Source organism: Hemitrygon akajei, chromosome 3 (assembly GCF_048418815.1).
Source record: "Hemitrygon akajei chromosome 3, sHemAka1.3, whole genome shotgun sequence".
NCBI classification, from domain to species: Eukaryota; Metazoa; Chordata; class Chondrichthyes; order Myliobatiformes; family Dasyatidae; genus Hemitrygon; species Hemitrygon akajei.
This window is the reverse complement of record NC_133126.1, coordinates 3,763,484-3,782,170: the sequence shown is the minus strand read 5'-3', so window position 1 is coordinate 3,782,170 and position 18,687 is coordinate 3,763,484. Positions and strand designations below refer to the sequence as shown.

At 42.1% G+C, this 18,687-nt stretch overlaps 1 protein-coding gene across 7 annotated transcripts in view; it reads left to right on the top strand.

Annotated features, from left to right (window-relative positions):
* The window catches only part of prima1 (proline rich membrane anchor 1), a 223,142-nt gene that overhangs the window by 43,622 nt on the left and 160,833 nt on the right, over positions 1 to 18,687 (top strand). For 6 of the 7 annotated variants that reach the window (XM_073039159.1, XM_073039163.1, XM_073039160.1 and 3 more), the window contains exon 3: positions 3,979 to 4,108. In XM_073039159.1, coding sequence (XP_072895260.1) covers positions 3,979 to 4,108 — 130 coding nt within the window. Of the gene's footprint in view, positions 1 to 3,978; positions 4,109 to 4,458; positions 5,870 to 18,687 lie in introns of those variants that run through there. The other variant, XM_073039157.1, reaches the window with a different exon arrangement.

The following is an 18,687-nucleotide window of genomic DNA, read 5'->3' as shown; positions in this document are numbered from 1 at the left end:
AACTCCCTGACTCTGTACAACTCCCTGACTCTGTACAACTCCCTGACTCTACAGCTCCCTGACTCTATACAACTCCCTGGCTCTATACAACTCCCTGGCTCTATACAACTCCCTGACTCTGTACAGCTCCTTGATTCTACAACTCCCTGACCCTGTACAGCTCCCTGACCCTGTACAGCTCCCTGACTCTGTACAGCTCCCTGACCCTGTACAGCTCCCTGACCCTGTACCGCTCCCTGACTCTGTACCGCTCCCTGACCCTGTACAGCTCCCTGACCCTGTACCGCTCCCTGACCCTGTACAACTCCCTGACCCTGTACAGCTCCCTGACTCTGTGCATCTCTCTAAGTCTATACTACTGTAAAACTTGATACAATGTTATGTCTCTTAAGGAGACTAGTGATAAGGCTGTCTGCAACAGACTGTTTTCTAAGCTACCATTAGAAAATACCTTGGTGATGCTAACGACCTACACGGGAGCACAAAGTGTCTCCCAAAGGCAGACTGAAAGTGAATGTGACATATGGAGTCAACACACAGCAATCAGAGCTTTGTCTATTGAAAAGTGGAGATGCATGGTTGAGAAAAAGCCAACTACACTGGCATACCATCAAATGTTCAACACGTCATCAACAGGCAAAAGTAGCCCAAACAGTGGCACAAACCAGAAACTGTCACAGCTGCGTGATGCTAATGAGAAGGTGTTTGAAAAGGTGATTGGTAAACTCAAAGTCATGAAGGCTAGAATTGAACTGAATGAAGCAGCAACACCAAGATTCCATAGTGCCTTCTTCACTACCCTAAAGTGGATGGTGAACTTCAGAGCTTGGAGGCAACCTGCATTCTCTCCAAGGCTGAGTGGAGATCAGGCCACACCCATTGTCAAAGTGATCAAGAAAGGGAAGGCCAGAGCAGTTTGGATGTTCTGGGACTTGAAAGTGAGCACCAATCCTGTGTTGCGTACTGTATGGTATCTCCTGCCACAAATAGAAGATATATTTGCATCTTTGGCAGTCAGGGAGAAGTTTTCAAAGATTGAGTTGTCACAAGCCTATCTGCAAATGGAGATTGAGGAGTCAGGCAGGAAGTCCCTCACAATCAACACTCACAAGGGACTGTTCCAGTATCACCGTCTTGTCTTTGGTGCCGCATCAGCTCGAGAAATTTGGCAAAGAGCAATGGACCAAGTGCTCCAAGATATGTAAGGAACACAGTTTTATCTTGGGGTTGAGTGTGATCCGGGATCAGCCATGATGGAATGGCGGAGCAGACTGCATGGGCTGAGTGGCCTAATTCTGCTGCTATGTAGTATTGTCTTATGGACATCATTGTGACTGGCAAGAATGATGAAGAGCACCTCCAGAACCTTAGTAAAGTGCTTACCAGGCTGAGTGAGTATGGTCTGTGTGCAAAGAGAGAGAAATGTCAGTTATTCAAGAATGAAATCTTATATTGTGGACATGACATTGACAAGTACGGCTTACGTAAGTCACAAGAGAAGACTGAAGCAATGCTACAGGCACCCAAACCAGAAAATGTCTCATAATTCAGGTCATACTTGACCCTTCTAAACTACTACCACCAGTTTCTCTCAAACATTGCTACAGTGCTGTACCTATTGAATTCAATTGAATTGACTTTATTTCTTAAATCCTTCACATACACGAGAAGTAAACATCTTTACGTTACGTCTCCGTCTGAATGTGCAATGTGCAATTTGTAGTAATTTGCAATAAATAGTTTGTACAACAAGACAGTCAAATACAGCATAGAAATACAGTTGATTCAGCGTGAATTAATCAGTCTGATGGCCTGGTGGAAGAAGCTGTTGGTCCTGGCTTTAATGCTGTGGTACCATTTATGTTACAGACGGGATATGTAGTTGTACGGACACAACAAAAACACCCCACCAAATACTTAAAAATAACTATAGGCCTTGTCTCACTGACATAATCGATAGTCAAGCTCTTTCAATGTTCTGAGTATCTCTGACAGCAAGCTTTCTCAATCATGTTCTTCCCATTTAAATGTTAAAGCAATTCAATTTGCTACTGACAGTTTTAATTAAACAGGTTAGCAATATTATCAGTGGCAGCACAAGGCTGTGTGCTTTGTGTCCGCTTGACTTGATTTACACCCATTACAGTGTGGCTCGGCACAGCTCCAAAACCATATTCAAATCTGATGTTGATACCACCATCATAGACTGACTCAAAGGTGGTGATGAATCAGCATACAGGAGGGAGACTGAAAATCTGGCTGAGGGGTGCCACAACAACTCAATGTCAGCACAACCAAAGAGCTGACTTTTGATTTCGGGGAAAGGAAACCAGTGTTTCATGAGCTAGTCTCATCAGGTGGCCAGAGGTGGAGAGGGTCAGCAATTTTAAATTCCTGAGTGTTATTATTTTGGAGAACCTGTCCAGGGCCCAGCATGTAAGTGTAATTATGGGGAAAGTAGGCAGCACCTCTACCTCCTTAGGAGTTTGCAGAGATTCAGCATGACATCTAATACTTTGACATACTTCTATAGATATGCAGATTGACTGGCTGCATCACAGCCTGGTATGGAAACACCAATGGCCTGGAATGGAAAATCCTACAAAAAGTAGTAGGTACAGCCAAGGCCATTGCAGGTAAAGCCCTGCTAACCATCGAGCACAACTCTACGGAGGAATTGTTGCAGGAAAGCAGCATCTATCATCAAGGACTCACACTAACCAGGTCAAGCTCTCTTCTCACTGCTGTCATTGGGAAGAAGATACAGGAGACTCAGGACTCTCACCACCATGTTCAGGAACAGTTAGTACCCCTGAACCATCAGGCTCTTGAACCAGAAGGGATAACTTCACTCAACTTCACTTGCCCCAACATTGAAATGTTCCCACAAGCAATGGACTCACTTTCAAGGATTCTTCATCTCTTGTTCTCTATATTTGTTTACTTATTTATTATTGTTTCCTTCTTTTGATACGTGCAGTTTGTTATTGATTCTGTTATGGTTATTATTCTATAGATTTATTGAGTATTCACACATGAAAATGAATCTGAGGGTTGTATATGCCAACATATATGTACTTAGGTAATAAATTTACTTTGAACTATATCAAAAATGCACTAAATGATACATTTAAACAGATTAATTTTTGCATAACATTATTTAATATATTTTCAATCGACATTACATAAAATTGTGTGTGTGATGAAAAATTCCTTTCATAATTCAGTATTCTAAACGAAAGATGACACAAGTGTGGCTAACAAGTAAAGTCAAAGCCAACATAAAAGCCAAAGAGAGGGCATATAATAGAGCAAAAAATTAGTGGGAAATAAGAGGATTGGGAAGCTTTTAAAAACCAACAGAAGGCAGCAAAAAAAGTTATTAAGAAGGTAAAGAAGGAATAAAAAGTAAGCTAGCAAAAAAGAGGATACCAAAAGTTTCTTCAGATACATAAAATGTAAAAGAAAGAAGAGAGTGGATATTGAACTGCTGGAAAGTGATGTTGGAGAGGTAGTAATGGGGGACAACAAAATGACAGATGAACTGAGTAAGTATTTTGCATCAGTCTTCATGGTGGAAGTTCCAGGTGTCAGGGGTCATGAAGTGTGTGAAGCTACCACAACTAGAGAGAAGGTTCTTGGGAAACTGAATGGTCTGAGGGTAGATAAGCCACCTGAACAAGATGGTGTGTACCCCAGGATTCTGAAAGAGGTGGCTGAAGAGATTGTGGAGGCATTAGTAATGATCTTTCAAGAATCACTAGATTCTGGAATGGTTCTGGAAAACTGGAAAATTGCAAATGTCACTCCACTCTTCAAGAAGGGAGAGAGGCCGGAAACTATAGTCCTGTTAGGCTGACCTCAGTGGTTGGGAAGATGTTACAGTTGATTATTAAGGTCTCAGGGTACTTGGAGCACAAAGTAGTGTGCCATTTCAGCACAAACGGTAAAAGTTATGTCTTTCTCTCTCTTTTACAGTTGTAAAGCCGACAGATTATCCGCCATTAAAGCCCTGGTGGACGGACATGGTGATTGTAATTGCAGTGGGCTGTGCTACGCTTGCCTTCCTGGTGGTGGCTGTTATTATCTGCTACAAAGCAATTAAACGGTAAGGTGAAACTCTTCACGTAGCATTGAAAAACGTGTGTCCATGTGGATTATTGTACATTGGCTGCTGAAACAAGGAAGATCATCTGAGTTGAGGGGGAAAAAAAGCAAAATATAAACATGTTAGTTCAAGGTGCATAGCATAGAACCAACAATCACATAGAGCACGAGGCACACACAGCACATATAATTATAAAAGAAACACATACAGTAACAAATAATAACGATACATAAACAGGTAATATGGCCTGTAGATTGACGGTGCATGGGATGTTGTCCTGGAGCCACATTTCTGCAAGAACAAGCCCACAGCAGTTCCTCATCTCGCACTTGTGCTTGTCTGTTACCCAGGGAACACGGGAGGGCAGCCCCCAACCCAGTACACAGCCGGCTCTGGCGTCTTCATCCCTGCTGGCTGCAACAGGTGACATCAAGGCATGATTTATTGATGATTATTTTAAACAATATTGTTAAACCCAGAATCTCCACAATAACATTACTGTTTCTCTAGTACAAGTGAAGTGAAATAATTCTATGGTCATTCAGGTTATGGAATTGATCTGTACAAAATCCACAAATCATAACTCAAACATTTGAGATGTGGATTGAAATTCACTCCTACAGAATGTATTTAAATAATAAATAAACTCACTTTATTTTCTTTCAGCTCTCATTTCTTGATGTATGCACAAGTGATATGGGTTTGCATTATAAACAATTATGGCAGAGACAGTTTTGAAGCAACACAACCACCATAACACAAATGACGTCTCTATGATTTGGCCCATGGAACCTGCTCTGCCATTCCATTGTGGCTGATTAATTATAATTCTGTACCCCATTCTCCTGCCTTCTCTCCATAATCTTTGATGCCCTGATTAATCAAGAACCTACCCACCTCCACTCTAAACATACTCAATGACTTGGTCTCCACAGCCGCCTGTGGTAATGAATTCCACAGATTCACCATCCTCTAGCTGAAGAAACTCCTCCTAATCTCCATTTGAATTGTGTGTCTCTCTCGGCCAAGGTTGTGCCCTCTGGTCATAGATTCCACCAGTATACGAAGCATCTTCTCCACATCCACTCTATCTCGGCCTTTCAACATTCAGTAGGTTTCAATGAGATCCCCTCCCATTCTTTTAAACTCCTTTGAATAAACTGCTTTTGAACCCTAACCCATCAAACACTCCACAAATGTTAACCCTTTCATTCCCAGATTCATTCTTGTGAACCTCCTCTGGACCCTCTCCAATGCCAGCACTTTTCTTATGTAAAGAACCCAAAACTACTCACAATAATCCAAGTGCAGTCAAACAATGCCTTATACAGCTTCAGTGTTACTTCCTTGCTTTTATATTCTAGTCCTCTTGAAATAAATGCTAATGTCGCATTGCCTTCCTCACCACAGACTCAACCTGCAAATTAACCTTCTGGGAATCCTGCACAGACTCCTAAGTTCCTTGCATCTCGGATTTTTGAATTTTCTCCCCCTTTAGAAAACAGTCTACACCTTTCTTCCTTCTAATAAAGTGCATGACCATACATTTCTCTACATAGTATTCTATTTGCTACTTTTTTACCCATTCTCCAAATCAGTAAGTCCTATTCCAGACTCCCTGCTTCATGAACACTACCTTCACCTCCAGCTATCTTTGTATCATCCGCAAACTTGGCCACAAAGCCACCAATTCCATCATCTAATTCATCCATAGAAGACATGAAAAGCAGTGGCTCCAACACCAACCCCTGCAGAACACCACTTTTTCTTCCCCCAATACTACTTCTCAGCGTCATTTGTCAGCAGTACAATATTTACTCGAGCCCTTCTTTTACTCCTTTTCTATTTGAAAAAACTTTTGATATTTTCTTTGATATTATTGGCTAGCTTAACTTTATATTTCGTCTTTTTTTCTCCTTATGTTTGTTTTAGTTGCCTTTTTAGTGACCGCTAATTAGGTAATACTTTAGTGACTTTAAAAACATTCTGTCTGCATTCCCGAAAGAGCATTACTAATGCCTCCACAATCTCTTCAGCCACCTCTTTCGGAACCCTGGGATGTAGTCCATCTGGTCCAAGTGACTTATCGACCTTCAGACCGTAAATCAGAAGAGAAAACAGTTTATTACACCCCAGATCACCAAATTGCTGCTGCCTTTATAACCATTCAGAGTTCATCTTGTGTTGTACTCAGCTTACTGGGGATACCTGTACAACTGCTCGTTAATTCAGATATCCATGTGGCGCCAACTCGGTGCATAAAAACATGCCAACAAGGTCAAAAGGGCCTGTTGTTATTCAGACCAAACCACAGAATGGTGAAGAAAGGTGATCTAATTGACTTTGACAGTAGAATGATTTTTGGTGCCAAACGGAGTGGTTTGAGTATCTCAGAAACTGCTGATCTCCTGGGATTTTCATGCACAGCAATCTAAAATGTTTACAAAGAATGGTGTAACAACAAGAAAACATCCAGTGAGTGTCAGTTCTGTGGGTGAAAATGCCTTATTAATGAGAGAGTTCAGAGGAGAATGTGACTGCAACACAAAAAAACACACATTACAACAGTGGTGTGCAAAAGAACATCTCTGAATGTGCAACGTGTCAAACCTCGTTCCTTCCAGCAAGATGTCGGCATGTATACAAGCAGCAGCCTCTTGGGGGCCAACTAAAGGTGCTTTTTCCCTTTGTTACATGTGTTTTTATACATAGTAAGACTATTCTTGACTCCAACAGCAGCTGGGTTGTCAAAAGATCCAACAGGCAGTTCAGAGAAGGTGAGTCAGCCCTTTGGGCTGGGGACATCATATCAGTCCATCGGGCCGAGGGCATTGTATCGGCCCACTGAGTCGGGCCGGGGGATGAGGAGCCAGGTTGTCGGGCCGGGGGATGAGGAGCCAGGTCGTCGGGCCAGGGTTTTGAGCTGGGCTGTCAGGCGGCAGGAGAAACTGGATTGGGTTCGGAAGAGCTGACCTGTGTGGAGACCATGCTGCTGTGAGCTACTCGGAGGTATCAGAGTTGGTGCCTTCGAGTGGCTGTGAAGGCAGCGTGCAGTGGAACTGCAAGTGACTGTCTTGAATGTTTCTTTTGTGATCACAAGACTCTGTTGGGAATTGATTGCTTCCTTTGTTTGGTGGAGAGACAGGCAGTGAGGCAGCTGCATTACCTCGGTTGTAGCAAAGACTAGGCCTCAGTCCTCGGCCTTGCTTTGTAGCATGGCATCTGACCTCAGCTGAGCGTGGCCTCTCTCATTGGTGCTACCCTCCAGTGGTGGATTGGTGGAATTATAGGCTGGACTGCTGGGAGCCATCAGTTTGTCAGACTTTTCACTTAAGAACTTGGTCTAAGAATTTGTTTTTGTACATGACTTTGTTCATATTCTCCTTTCTTGTTATTTTGAATGTGCATGTATATTTTTGAACCTTGGCCCCAGAGGAATGCTGTCTCATTCCGCTGTATCCATGTAGGATTTGAATGACAATTAAACTTGATTTGATTTGAAGCGGATGGGCTACAGTAGCAGAAGACCATGAACATACACTCAGTGGCCATTTTATTAGGTACAGGTGGCTTCTAATAAAGAGGCCGCTGAGTGTATATTGTTTCGTGCCGCTGCTCTCGGAGGAGGCTGTCTATTCCAGTCGCTTCCTTCGGAGGAGGCTGCCTATTCCAATCGCTTCCCTCGGAGGAGGCCGTCCATTCATGCTGCTGCCTTGGAGGGGACTGCCTGTTCCAGTCGCTTCTCTTAGAAGGGGCCACCGGTTTGAGTTGCTGACCTCGGGGGGGCCGCCGGTTTGAGTTGCTTCCCTTGGAGCGGGCCATCAGTTCATGCCGCTGGTCTCAGAGGGGACCGCTGAACTCAGAGGGGACCGCTGGTCTCAGAGATGTTATTGACATTCTGAGATTTATGGATGGGACTGTAGTTCATATTGGCCTCTTTCAGTTCTATGTTTCTTTCGTGTTCTCGTTCATTCTTTCTTGATGCTGATTGGAGGTTTGGGGGTTGGGTGATCTGTTAGTTTTTGTATGAGGCAGGAATTTGGGGTGGTTTGGGGTTTGTGAGTTTTTGTTTCTTTTTTTCGTGCTGGGAGATTACAATTTTGAAGGCAAGGGGGAAGATTGATGTCTTTCGTTCAAGAACTACCAACCTTTTCTGTCTTTTTTGGCTATCCGGAGAAGATAAATCTCAAGGTTGTGTTCTGCATAGATACTTTGATGATAAAATGTGTCTCTAAAACTTTTGAACTTTTATTGAGTTATTCACTGTGGTTAGTTCCATTGGTGAGTGTTTATTGGATCTTTATATATTTCATTGCTTTGATCAAATTAAAAACAATAAAGAACATATTATCCTGGTTCACATTTATCCCAGCCCACACGTCACTGTTTATCACCTCAGCAGCAGTAACCGTTTGTAATCCATACAGCTGGAAGTCCTGTGAATTGGAGGACCTCTCAGATCGAGGTTAGTATCAGATGCTGTACTCTGAGGTTCTGACCCAAAACATCCTGATGTCCCTTTGACACCCAATGCTGTGATGTCTGTATATATGTAAGAATCTGAGATATTAAAAACTTAAAAAAAATAAAATGTTAAACATATTTTAAAAAGTAATAATTTAAAACTCAGTTACTCTGCAAAAGCTCAGTTCACGTTCAGGTATCATTCAGCCATCACATGAATACAGCCAAACGATAAGCTTTCCTCCAGGGCCAAGGTGCAAAACACAGAACACACGTGTAATTATGATAGCAAAAAAACATAGTCACCAAAAATAATATTTAAAAAATATATAGTCGCCAAATTTCATGACCTGTAGGTTGATGGTCTGTGGGTGATGTCCTGGAGCCGCGTTTCTGCAAGAACAAGTACGCAGCAGTTCTTCATCTCGCAGAGCGCAGCTATAGTCAAATGCAATTTTAATATTAATTAAAATAAAGGGAAATAATTGATACTTTCAATCCAGTTTAATGAATCCATTCAAACGAAAGGACGGCAGCTCAAGAGTCAGCTGAGCAGTCAGACTCAAAGGTTACCCAATCTCACAGGCTAAGGTGACAGAGCTCTGCCCCTGGAGTTTGTAGATGAGGGAACAAGAGTACAAGCATTTCACCACTGCCATGATCCTTGGAGTCATGGAGTATTGTGAGAGTTTTGGGCTGCTTATCCAAGAATGATAAGGACCACAAATGCAATATCAACATTCATTTTGAGAGGACTAGAATATAAAATAAGTATATAATGGTGGGGTCTTATAATGTCAGGTCTGAGCATACGGTGATCTTCTAGTCTCCATTCAGCTAATAACCACTCATTTCCAACTCATCACTGGCAGCCAATTTGACCCCTGTTCTCATTCACAGTCCTTTGTTCACCCATCAAACCAGCCAACCTCAAAAAGTTGCTCCCTCTCCTCTGCCTAAAGTTTCCCTTGTTGCCTGTTGTGTTCAGTATCTGTTCTCTCTTGTTTTGTGGCATTCATGGCTTGTTATTTTGCGGTCTATTATTAAAGGTACTGTTTTCCACTGCTCTGCTTTCAGTCATCTCCTCTACATTTCAAAGTTCAAAGCTCGAAGTAAGTTTATCATCAAAGTGCTTTTTTCACCATTTACAACCCTGAGATTTGTTTTCTTGTGAGCATACACGGTAAATCCAATAATCATAATGGAATTAATGAAAGACCACACCCAACAGGCAGTTGACCAATGAGCAAAAGACAACAAACTGTGCCAATACAAAAGAAAAAAAAGAGCTAAGCAATAAAAATCAAGAACATGAGATCAAGAGTCCTTGAAAGTAATATTTCTGACACACAGTGTAAGGCATTGGTTCGATGACACAGAGCAGTTTTGAGCCATTTATCTAAGAAACAATGTGCTGTATTAGAGAGAGTCCAGAGAAGATTCACAAGAATGATCCAGGGACATAGCCTCCAGAATCAGGGGACTAGAGGTAGGAAGGAGATGAGGAGGAACTGCTTTTCCCAGAGGATGGTGAACCTGTAGACTTCTATGCCAAATTAAGTAGCAGAGGCTACTTCAGTAAATATATTTAAGACAAGGTTGGATAGATCTTTGCATAGTAGTGGAATTAAGGGTTATGGGGGAAAGGCAGGTAGGTGGAGATGAGTCCATGGCCAGATCAGCCATGATCTTATTGAATGGCAGGGCAGGCTCGATGAGTCAGATGCTCTTATGTACTTATGGAATGAAAGGGTTAACATATGAGGAGTGTTTGATGGCTTTGGACCTGTAGAAGAATTGGGGGAGGGGGGGGATCTTGGAGAAATATGTTAAATGGCCTAGATAGGGTGCATGTGGATAGTCTGTGTCCACTGGGGAGCTAGGTTCAGATGGCACAGCCTCAGAATACAAATATGTCCCTTTAGAACAGGGTTAAGGAGAAATGTATTTAGCCAGAGGGTGGTGAATCTGAGGAATTCATTGCCACAGAAGGCGATGGAAGCCAAGTCGTCAGGTATATTTAAAGCAAAGGCTGACATGTTCTTGATCAGTCAGGGCATGAAAGATTACAGGGAGAAGGCAAGAGAATGGGGTTGAGCAGGGTTGTAAATCAGCCATGATTCAACGGTCAAGCAGATTCCATGAGATGAATGGGCTAATTCTCTTCCTAGGTCTTATGGTCCTGTGATGAATTAATTGTAATAGATTCCACTGTGCTATGCAATTGAATGGAGCTTTGAAACATGATGCCTGAAAGAGTTTCTAATCTATACTTCCTTGGCAGGATGCAAGTTACTGTGATTACTGGTCATTTTAATTGAGTTTGCCATTGTTCTGACAACAAATACACAATTTAGGTGTTTGTATTATTTATCAGATACCATTTCTGTGATTGCTTTGTCTCAGGGTAAAATGCAGCCGACTTGCTTGTCACTGTATCTGAGAGTAGAGACTGTAGCTCTGTGCTTGGACTATGCCATTTTATACCTATCATCTCTAGTTAATATCATTTTGGTCTGTTAATGGAAAATATTGAATGCTAGTAACCTCAGCACTAAATTGATGGCTAGTTCAATCTGTTTCTGAATTGAATGGGATTGAATTGACTTTATTACTTACATCCTTCATATACACGAGGAGTAAAAATCTTTATGTTACGTCTCCTTCTAAATGTGCAATGTGCAACTTATAATTTGTAATAAATATTATGTACAAAAGGATAGTCAATACAGAAATACAGATGTGTCAGCATGAGTTAAGTATCTAATGGCCTGGTGGAAGAAGCTGTCCTGGAGCCTGTTGGTCCTGGCTTTTGTGCTGTGGTGCCATTTCCCAGATGTTAGCAGCTGGAACAGTTTGTGGTTGGGGTGACTCAGGTCCCCAATGATCCTTCGGGCCCTTTCTACACACCTGATTTTGTAACTGTCCTGAATAGTGGGAAGTTCACATCTACAGATGTGCTGGGCTGTCCGCACCACTCTCTGCAGAGTCCTGTGATTGAGGGAAGTACAGTTTCCATACCAGACAGTGATGCAGACAGTCAGGATGCTCTCAATTGTGCCCCTGTAGAAAGTTCTTAGGCTTTGAAACTTCTTCAACCATCTGAGGTGAAAGAGACCTTTTTTACCACACAGCCGATATGTACAAACCATGTGAGGTCCTCGGTGATGTTTATGCTGAGGAACTTAAAGCTGTTCACCCTCTCAACCCCAGATCCATTGATGTCAATAGGGGTGAGCCTGGCTCCATTCCTCCTGTAGTCCACAACCAGCTCCTTTGTTTTTGCCACATTGAGGAGAGATTGTTTTGTTGACACCACTGTGTCGGGGTGATGATTTATGTGTGTTTGAGTGGAACTCTGCAGGATATCATCTTAGGTCTCCTCCTTTCTCTGCTCGTTGAGCTCTATCTGCCTTGAGTTACAAATGTCTTACTGCTTCAAGATGTAAGTGTCCATCCCATCACTGATAGATTGAGCTTTCTGCTTCTGTTTGACAGAGTACTATACTTTAAGCTTGGTGGTATTTTCATTGTCGATAATAACCCAGAATAGGCACCCTCTTACAACTCAGCCACACTTTATTTTACTTGTGCACAAGGGGAACATCATGGCCCCCGTCACCCACACTGTTCTGAAGTCTGAACAGAGAAATGTCATGTTTATAGAGAATTGGTTAACAGTTGTGGATTTGGACTGCAAAGAAAATTAGCAAGGATGTTGCTTGGACTTGAAAACCTGAGGTTGGTGATGAAACATATCAACTCCTGCCTGGGAAACTTGCAAATACATAAGTTATAATATTCACAGTCTAGAGTTCAATTCCAGCACTATCTGTAAGGAGTCTGTACATTCTCCTGTGACAGCATGGGTTTCCTCCAGGTGCTCCAGTTTCCTCCCACAGTCCAAAGACGTAACATTTAGTGAGTTAATTAGTAACTTAAGTAGTCCTGTGATTAGGCTAGGATTAAATAGAAAGGTTACTGGGCAGGGTAGCTTGAAGGGCCTGTTCTGCACTGAACCTCTAAATAAATAAATATTCCTAAGACACCTTAAAGAGGATAATGAGTCCACTCTTTCCACAGTTGATGCAGTTGGTTCAGGTATATTTGTTATTTAGCAATACACTGCAGAGTAGGCCTTTCCATCCTTCGAGCCACGCCACCCCAGCAAACCTTGACAAACCGGATTAACCCTCACCGAATCATGGGGCAATATACCATGAGCTGTTCACCTACCCAGGACTTCTTTGGAGCATGGGAGGAAGCTGAAGACCTGGAGAACGGCGCCGACATTGAACTCTGAACCCCCTAACACACTGAGCTGTAATAGCATCATGTGACCCAGTACCCTACTGTGGTGCCTGAGAGGTTAATGAAGAAAAGAGTAAAAATAAATGAAGTTCATTGTCATAAATGTGATTAATACTTTCCATTCAGAGATAATATAAATTGTGTAATTGTCCAGCAAGGAGACAGAGATTAAACAGTGTGCAGAATGGACAGGCAATAAGCTGGAAATATCTGATTCCAGCATAGCCGGGCAGCAGCTGCTCACCCTGTCCTTGACAGCTCACAGCCTAAGAATGAATGTGAAAATTAAAATTACCAGTGGACAGGCATGAAAGGTTAAATGATATCCTGTGCTGCACTTACAGTGAATCCATTGTCCCTGTAGAATTTATAACTTCGGAATATTATTCACTGAAATTTCAACTCAAATATATTGCAGTTTTTATCAACCAGAGCAAGAAAAGCACTTTGACCTTCAAGCAATGTCTGTTAACTGGAGCCCTGGTTTTGAACTTTAATACTTTCCAGCACACCTGTGTGATTAGTGGACATCAGTTAATCTGCTGTTCATCTCCTCCTGGAGCAGGGGTTCCCATTTTTTCTAATGCCATGGACCAATACCATTAAGCAAGGATTCCAGGCTGAGAAAACCTGTCCGAGACTGACTTGTATGTGTGAGGATGGGGAAGGTGTTTGGGCTCCAGGTGAAAACATATACTTCTGAGATAAAGTCATTGTTAGCAAGTCCAGCATTCATTCCTCATCCTGGGTTAACCTCAGGAATGTGGGAGAATGTTTGAATTTCTAAAAATGACGGAAATCCAAATTCTTCCAGATCATAATGGTACATGGGTTGAATAGTAACCCATGGGTTTGAGAGAGAAATAATAAATCAGTAATCACAGAATGATGGCGTAGACTAGATGGACTGAATGGTCTCATTCTGCTCCTGTGTCTCATGGCCTGTTGAAATATGGGCAGATAGTATTCCTTTCCTTTCCTCTGGAGTGGAGGAGGCTGACATTTGTAAGATTATAAGAGGCATAGATACAGTATCTTTTTCTCAGGGTTGAAATGTTTAATATCAGAGGGCATGCATTTAAGGTGAGAGGGCGAATTTCAAAGGAGATGTGAGGGTCAAGTTGATGGGAGTGGTGGGTGCCTGGAGTGGACTTCCTGGGGTGATGTTAGAGGCAGATACATTAGAGACTTCTAACAGATGCTTAGATAGGCACATGACTGTGAGGAAAATGGAGGGATGTGGACATTGTGTAGGCAGAAGGGAATAGTTTAGTTAACAATTTAATTACTAATTTAATTGGTTTAACACTGTTAATGTCCAAGCAACATGGACACATTTTTCTTTTGTTTAAACAACTTTACCTTCAGTGTCTCCCTTCAATCCTATAATTCCTCTCCCTCCACACATGTGTGCATACATAATGGGGAGAGTGTGCACATATACTAATTACTTACAAAGTCCAATGAACAGAACCCAACAACCTCCCATATATTCAAAAATTAAATTTGAAAAAAAATGGAAGGTAATTCAGATGTCCAAACAATTCCAATGTCCATTAGGATGTGGGAATTAGTTCCAACCCTTGAAGTTAGTACAATTCTTAAGTTATAAATGCCTTTACTAAGGGCCTTTAACAGAACAAGAGCTGGGGCTCCCTTCTTTGTGAGACAGTCAGCTAGTTGTTCCTTTGTAGCTGACCACAGCACGTGATGAATTGTCTGTGCTTGGACAAGTTCTTTGATGCTGCTTATCCCCAGGCGAAACCTCTTCTCTGTAACTGACTTGGTGGATTTGATGGCATCATCCTAAGAGTAGTTGTCTGTGGCACGTTATTTGTAGACTGTCCTTCTTTGGATCACCATGGAAACGCTCAGAGAAGAGCGTGGCCAGAAAAGCAGCTTTGTCAATACCTTCAGACAATGCAAGGGTTTCTCCTGCCAGCATACTCCATACAACTCCCAGGATCCTTCTTGATTGCCAATAGAGTGGTGTAAATCTTCCCTCTTCTCCCATCAGTACAATAAAATGTCCCCCTTGAGTCCCTCCATCAGGGAGATTTCCAAGTCTGGCATCACTGAAGACAACGAGCCTCAGTGAGCTATCTTTTCCAAGTTGTGAAACTTCAAGGCAACTTTTTCAGATTGAATTCTGTGCACTATCTTGTTTGCCTCATGCAAAGTTTGTACTGCGGAATTTTTTGTGCTGGATGCCAAGTTGGAGGCATCAAACATGATGTCAGGTCTGCCCTGCCTGGCCACCCATAGAATCTGGCCTACCTTTGACCCAAGTTTCTCTGAGTCAAGGCTCTGCATCAAGATCCCTCCTGCTTGTTGTTTGGCATTTACATCTGTGTAAAACATCCAAACTCAATCACTGTGCCTGTGTCCTGCACTTGGGTTGCTTCAGTCACTCATTGCAACACCCATAGAATCTGGCCTACCTTTGACCCAAGTTTCTCAGCTTCAGCTTCACTGAGTGGTGTATCCCGATGTGTGGCACATGAGGATTCCATGTGAATTGTCTGAAGATTCCTGATGTAGCTTTCTTGGTGCAGTTATACTGTTCCGTCAACAGCGAGGATGTGTACTGTACATAGCAGAATCTGTCATGATCCTCCCATCCAGTCGGAACGGTTGACTTTAGCTGAGAGATAACTGTTGCGACAAAGATTTTTTTGAGCCTCTCCATACAAAGTCATCTGCATGACAGGCAAGTATTCCCATCACATGATATCCTGAACCTTGCCAGTGAAAAACAGCTGGATTCACTTGTGACTTTTTCCACCTGTTTTCAGCATTATTTCCTTGACCTTTTTATGCCAGTAGAGTGACGCATCTGATGGACCATACACACACTTTCTGAGTTTCCACACTGTTCCTTTGCTTCTGGCTTCAGGTGGGGGTTGATGTAAATGTCACATGACAGCTCCATTCCCTATGAATTTTATGTGTTATGGGATTGCTAATGGTTTTGACATATCACTGGAGAGACTCTGTTGCACATGTTGGCAAGTCTTCTCAGAATTCAATGTTCAGTTCCTCAAAACCTCTAGCCACCAGATGAGCTTTTGGTATAACCCTTGTCGGGTTTTCTTTCAGAATACACACCCATCTTGTAGACATTGTCTTTTGCCAATGTCTCTAGCTTCCTCAAAAACTCCATTAATTCTCCAACTTCTGATTTCATCCTGTTTTACAGGTTCAAATGACACCTCTTTAGTTACTAGGACATCTTCATCTTGATATTTCTCAGGTGGTCCAGCCTGATCTATATTGATTCAATATGAAGTCTGTCCACACATGACTAATTGTTACGGGCTATAACCATTGTGCATGGTATTCTTCACCATAAAGGCCCAGTCCAGGGCTGTGTTCCAATCACAGCCGTTCACCTTCAGCATGATTTCAGTAATTAGACTGGGTCACTCCGAAGTCCATTACTCCAGGGACTGTATACCAGTGTTGTCTTTGTTTCAATGTTAAACTTCCCTGCCATATCTCTGAGTTCATTATTATTAAATTCATCACCATTATGACTGAATACTTTACAAGGTGGGCCATGCTCACTTATCCAGGAATGGATGAAGTTTTTACTATCTCTGAGGGTCTCGTTGTATTTGCGACGCTACCGGCACTGAAAGGTGTGAACGCATCAACGATGTGGAGATACCACGCTCTTTGCTCCAGTTCATGTAGGTCTGCGGCGACTGTTTCACTGTTTTCAGATGCTATTGGCAGACCAACTGTAGGTTTGGGCTTTGGTTTCCAAACCTTTGGTATGTCTCACAGCTGTCAACTATCTGTTTTAGAATGGCAAAATGATCTGCATCTGTGTTTCCTGAACTCCTGAGCAGTTTCTGAACTCTCTCAATTGAAGCATGTCTAAACTGCTTGTGAGGTTTGCATTTCTCATTGATGGTCATGTTTCCTGTGACAGTTAGTACTTCATTCTGACGTTGGTTCTCAGTGACGTCTTTATCTAGAATGGTCACACAGTGAAGTCCACAGCTGGTGAACTCGAGACACCGGCTGTTGAATTCTCGTTGCTTGGTCAATCTCCATGTCCTGTACTGCTCCAGTTTTATTTAGGGTAGAGTTACTCAAGACTAGTGGAATGTTCCACCTCTGTTTCAATGTAACATTTTGTCTGCCCTATTTTTGCAGGAATTTTCACTCTTTTGCTGGAATGTACAATTTTTCCACCTCTAAATTTGAATGCTTTGTTACTAGGTATATCTGTGTTCACCAGTTTCTATACTTCATTCTGGTTTAGTTCACATTACATAGCTTTCAAGCCATTTTCTCCCCACTCGGTACATGTGTATGCTTATCAATAACAGCAGACCCCAGAGACTCCATCATCAAAATCTCCACTTCAGATGTCTCTGCATTAGTAAGTGATTTCTTCACAAACAATGTGATATGACACTCTTCTACATCTTCAGATTTTTTGTTTTCTTCCTTTAGCCTAACTTGTTCAGTCCTGTGCCAGCAGTTTCTTGTTCAGTTGTAAATGCTTCGACATATCGCGCATTTTGATCTCCTACCATACTCATTTATTGGATTTGTGCCAGGTAATGGTACCATTGTCTGGTCCCTCTGTGATCTACACTTGCTATACTCTTGTTTCTGCTCAGTGAAGTATGCTGTTTCCTGACTCAAAGTAATTCCAATTGCTGTCTTAGGGGACTTCTCTCCAAAAACAACAACACAACAGCCAAGGCTTGTTTTATCTCCTCCAGTTCCGTAACACGAGTCCACATTCCAATTTCATTTTCCCAGTTTTCATAAGGCTTGCTCTCATCAAGTGCTGATTGGATCCTATAATTGGAAACCATTGTTAATGCCCAAGCAACAAGGACACATTTTTCTTTTGTTTAAACAACTTTGCTTTCAATGTCTCCCTTCAATACCCGAGGGCCGCCATTTTTACACCCCATAATTCCTTTCCCACCACAGGGAGAGTGCGTGTGCATACTAAATACTTACAAAGTCCAATTAACAGAACTCAACAAGCTCAACATTGTGGGCTGAAGGGCCTGTTACTGTGCTGTACTGTTCCATGTTCAATGTTATGCTTCTGGGCGGTAAAAGTTAAGAGGTGGAGAGTTGCTGTCAAAAACTCTTGGCAGTTCATTATAGTTCATTCGCTTGATCTTACAAGCTGCAGCGATTTTCCACTAATATCCAGGCTGCTCTGTACTTGCTGAAGTCAGATGTTTCACCCTGGTGGAGCTCCACCTGCTAGTGGCATGCATCATAGGTTCAAAAAGCCTTTGAGGCACTCTTCCCTCTAAGCCGTGTGGGTGCGCAGCTGCAGAATAACTGAAATGCTCCCACACACGTAGCCTTTGTTGCTATGCCACTGGAATTTTCTTTATATCATGTTAGTATAATTTGAAATCTATGTAGATATAATTGTGAAATACCCTGTAATGTGTTAATGAATATATAACATTTATTATTCATATATATAAAATGAATATATATAGATAATAAATGTACAACAACCTTTACTTTGAAACATTTTAGAGCTTCAACATGGTCAATGTTTCAAGTTACAGCACTGTTACAAAGTGTAACGATACACTCAGAATGGAAGTCGGTAACTCATTGTTAATAAACTGCTGGCCCAATGAATGCTGACAATATTCATAGTCTGCAAATTACCAAAAAAAAATCATTTAAGGTTCCTGCACAGTTTTCAGTCCATGTAAAAATTTCCTGCACAGAGCAATGGTTGGCCCATGCAGCTGTAACATGTTAGAGGGAATGGTGCTTTAGGGAGTCATGAGGTGAAAGTA